Source organism: Malus domestica, chromosome 04 (genome assembly GCF_042453785.1).
Source record: "Malus domestica chromosome 04, GDT2T_hap1".
NCBI lineage: Eukaryota > Viridiplantae > Streptophyta > Magnoliopsida > Rosales > Rosaceae > Malus > Malus domestica.
In genome coordinates this window covers 13248501-13252723 of record NC_091664.1, presented here as the reverse complement: position 1 = coordinate 13252723, position 4223 = coordinate 13248501, and the positions used below count along the sequence as shown (strand labels likewise).

At 45.3% G+C, this 4223-nt stretch overlaps 1 protein-coding gene across 1 annotated transcript; it reads left to right on the top strand.

Moving 5' to 3' along the window:
- Positions 1 to 371: 371 nt before the first annotated feature.
- On the top strand, positions 372 to 3796 carry LOC103440972 (scarecrow-like protein 22). Its single transcript, XM_008379668.4, has one exon. The coding sequence runs from the start codon at positions 1013 to 1015 to the stop codon at positions 3395 to 3397; it is 2385 nt and encodes a 794-aa protein (XP_008377890.2). The 5' UTR covers positions 372 to 1012; the 3' UTR covers positions 3398 to 3796.
- Positions 3797 to 4223: the final 427 nt, after the last annotated feature.

Genomic DNA, 4223 nt, shown 5'->3' with positions numbered 1-4223 from the left:
AATATTTTTAGAAACAATCCTTAGTAAAATGCTAGTAAATCCTTGAAAAGCACTTAAAATGCTTCCTGGAAGAAATACATAACTGATGTTTTTTGTAAAAAACACTTAAAATACTTTTAGAACTTAAAAATATTTTATTTACATATGTTTTTAATAATTTTAAAGGTATATCTAAATGAGCCGTAAATCAGCGTGTGACATAAGAAACAAGAATAGATGGTTATATATTGAAGTTTGAACATGAACAGTTGTGGCAAAAGGAAACATGAATACTTGTACTGTATATGTATCTATGCAAAGACAAAGGCAAAAGCAAAGACAGGATCTGACATGGCCTAGCTATAATGCAATTTTCATATCTGAGGAGGGAGTGCACCTTCTATCAAAAAACAAAAGCGCCCATTTTTACCCTTGTAAAGTATGGTAAAGACAACACGGTGACCACCATGCGGAGGTGACAGAGAAACCCAGCACGCAATATAACAGAGAGAGACATGGGTTCAGAAGAAAAAAGATAAAAAAATAAAAAAATAAATTGTAGAGAGAGAAAGAGATAGGGACTAGAGGGAGGATGGTGAGGAGGGAGAGCAAACTTTATTGCCTTTTTTATGATGCACGCATCCATGGCAGAACAGCGAAGGGTACAGAGTACTCTCTGCTGCGACACAAGGGTAGAAGAAGAGATTAGAAGAAACGACACCACCTCCGCCACCAATATCAACAAACGCAAATTCTAGAGAGAATAAGAAAACTAGAGAGAGAGAGAGAGAGAGAGTATTGAAATGGAGCTGTGTGTGGCTGTCTGTGGAAAATAGTAAAGCAAGATATGATAGAACTGAGCAGGAAAACAGGCGACTTTCCCAGTAATGGAGAAGAAGGAGCTGAATTTACGAAATGGGTTTTGTTTTGTTTGAGCTGAAAGGAGATTTTTCAGCACAAATCTTGAAAGAAGACGCCATTTTTGCAAATCTAAGAGCTTTTTTGTGTGTAATTTGTAAAATTTATCAGAGGGATGCCCTTTCAGTTCCAGCAGGGGAAGGGGGTTGTCGAAATCGCAACCGCAAGTTTACCGGCAATTTTCACAGACAGCAGCTGCAGCAAGTACAAAGACGGCGGCTTTTTCAACCACCAACACCACAGCTTTCCGACCGGCGAGCCCAACTCTGTTCTTCATATGAGAAGAAGCCCGAGCCCACCCACTTCGGCTTCCACTCTCTCTTCGTCTTTTAACAACGGCGGTGGTGGCGGTGACAAATCGACGTCGCTGGCTGCGGAGACTCTGCCTGCTGGGGGTCCAGCGTCGTCCAAAGACGAGTGGGCCTGCGAGCTCCAGTCGATTCGGAGCGGCGGATTGGAGGCCGTGACCGGATCGGGAGGAGGGGTCGAGAAATGCGGCCTTGGGCTTGGCGGGTTGGAGGATTGGGAGACTATGCTCTCCGAAACGGCAGCGTCTCCGGCCCACGACCAGTCTCTGCTGAGGTGGATAGCCGGGGATGTGGACGACATGTCGTGTGGACTCAAGCAGCTGTTGCAGAGCGGGAACGGCAACCACCACAACAGCCCCATTGATTTCGACAGCAATGCCGGGTTGGGAATCGTTGATCAGGGCCCTAATTTCGATATAATTGGGAGCAGCGGCGTTTCGGTCCCGAATTTCAGGTTCGCCGGTTCGGGGTTTTCAAACGGCGGCAACAATGGCAGCAATGGGAAGGTGGGTTATGTTCCTCCCGGGTCTGGGTCTTTTGGTTTGCTAAATTACAAGGTTTCAAAGGTTGGGTTAATGCACAACAATGGCGGCACCAACAGTGTCAATTGCAACATTCAAAACCCCATTTTCTCGAATTCGTCCAACACTGTGGCTCTGCCGGTCTCTTTGCCTGCGGTTTACGGGCAGCAGCAATTTGAGAGCAGCCCGGACGAGAAGCCGCAGATTCTGAACCCGCAGCTTTTCATGAGCAACCAGACTCAGCAGCCACAAAACCCGAACTTTTTCATGCCACTGGCGTATGCCCAGCAAGAACAGTACCACCTGCTTCAGTCCCAGCCCAAACGCCACAACTCCGGCTCGAATGTAGACCTGAGTACTCATCAGATCCAAAAGGGTCAGTTTTCTGATCCGAGACACGAGATTTTTGTGAGGCACCAGCAGCAGCAGCAATTGGGGTTTGCTCAAGGGATGCGGTTTCTACCTCAGCAGCATCACATTCAGCAGAAGCCGTTGATGGTGCCGAAACAGACGGTTGTGCTGGGAAATGGTGAAGAAATGACCCACCAGCAGCAGCAACAAGAGCTCCAGGATACTTTGCTCGACCAGCTCTATAAGGCCGCAGAACTGGTAGGGACTGGGAACTTTTCACACGCGCAAGGGATATTGGCGCGGCTCAATCACCAGCTTTCCCCTGTTGGAAAGCCCCTTCAGAGGGCTGCTTTCTATTTCAAGGAGGCTTTGCAACTCCTCATGAACAATCCTGCCACCTTTCCGCCACCGAGAACTCTGACCCCATTTGATGTCTTCTTCAAAATGGGGGCATACAAAGTGTTCTCTGAAGTTTCTCCGCTCCTTCAGTTTGTCAATTTCACCTGCAACCAGGCCCTCCTTGAGGCCCTCTCAGACGCTGATCAGATTCACATTGTTGATTTCGATATTGGGTTTGGCGCTCATTGGGCTTCATTTATGCAGGAGCTTCCTACCCGGAATAGGGGTATTTCTGCCCCTTCACTCAGAATCACTGCCTTTGCCTCTCCTTCAACTCACCACCCAGTTGAGCTCGGGCTTATGCGTGATAATTTGACACAATTTGCTAATGAGATTGGTATAAGTTTTGAGCTTGACGTGGTTAACCTTGATTATCTGGACCAAAACTCCTACTCCCTGCCCATTTTTCAAACCAACGATAGTGAGGCAGTTGCTGTGAATTTCCCCATTTGGTCTACATCGAATCAACCGGATGCTTTACCAAATGTCCTTCGCTTTGTGAAGCAGCTATCTCCCAAAATTGTGGTGTCCTTGGATAGAGGTTGTGATAGAAGTGACCTCCCGTTCCCGCAGCACATTCTGCAGGCCCTCCAGTCCTACATAAACCTTTTGGAGTCACTTGATGCGGTTAATGTGACTTCCGATGCTGTGAGCAAGATTGAGAGGTTCCTCCTTCAGCCCAAGATTGAGAGCACTGTTCTGGGGCGTCTCCGAACCCCAGACAAGATGCCCATTTGGAAAGCACTCTTTGCCTCTGCCGGTTTCACTCCTGTACCCTTCAGTAACTTCACTGAAACTCAGGCGGAATGTGTGGTGAAGAGGAATCCAGCAAGGGGATTCCATGTTGAGAAGCGTCAAGAGTCACTTGTTCTATGCTGGCAGCGACGAGAGCTCATCTCTGCTTCAGCTTGGAGGTGCTGAGGAGCAGCATTTTGACAAGCAAGGGAGGTTGGTTTTTTGACACTCACAATTAACTGCAGAGCTTCCAGCTTACTCTACTCTGATAATATGTCAATAAATATTGAACTATGTTATTGGCACCTCTGTTATGACCTGATCCTTGTGAATTGTCATGTTTGTGAGTCCCCTTTGCTTATTTTATATCTAGTCTAGATGGGCTAGTACTCTCGGTAGAACAAATCATCTAACAGACAAGCCCAGTAGAGTTTTATTTATTTTGGACATGAATATTGCTGCTATGGTACTTCAATGTTATAGTAGGGAAGCTGCATTTTTGTCTGGTTAAGGCGGTGATGAAATGTTGTATAGTTGACAGCGAATGAACTAGAAATGGAAAAGAACTTACCGGATTTTAAACCATCTCCTGGGTTTTCTAGATAACTTAATACAACTTTGTCAATTCTATGGGTTTTATAGAGATAGTTCATTTATTTGCTATATTAAGTTCACTTGCATAGAGATTGATTGCAAAAATATCAATCTCTACTGGGTTTTTTAGACAGAAGATGCTTACCAGTTCGATTTATGATTTCTTATTTGTGAGCGCTGTTGAGAATATATCTCTCATGTATATCACCTTGTTATCTTTCTTTTAACGTAGGGTTTCTTGCACTCTTTCGCTCCTACAGTATGTTGCAAATAGTTCTCTGTTATTCCACTTAGTAGTTAGTAACACTTGGATGAAGTATTTTTTGTATCTCTCATTGTAACTAGGTTAAAGTAATCCTCATCAAATTCCTAGTCACACGGCCGAAAGATGCAACACTACTTATAGCGGTACAGCCTT

What these genes read in the sequence shown, in the direction of transcription:
- LOC103440972 (XM_008379668.4), top strand. Translation starts at nt 1,013, where the DNA reads ATGCCCTTTCAGTTCCAGCAGGGGAAGGGGGTTGTCGAAATCGCAACC.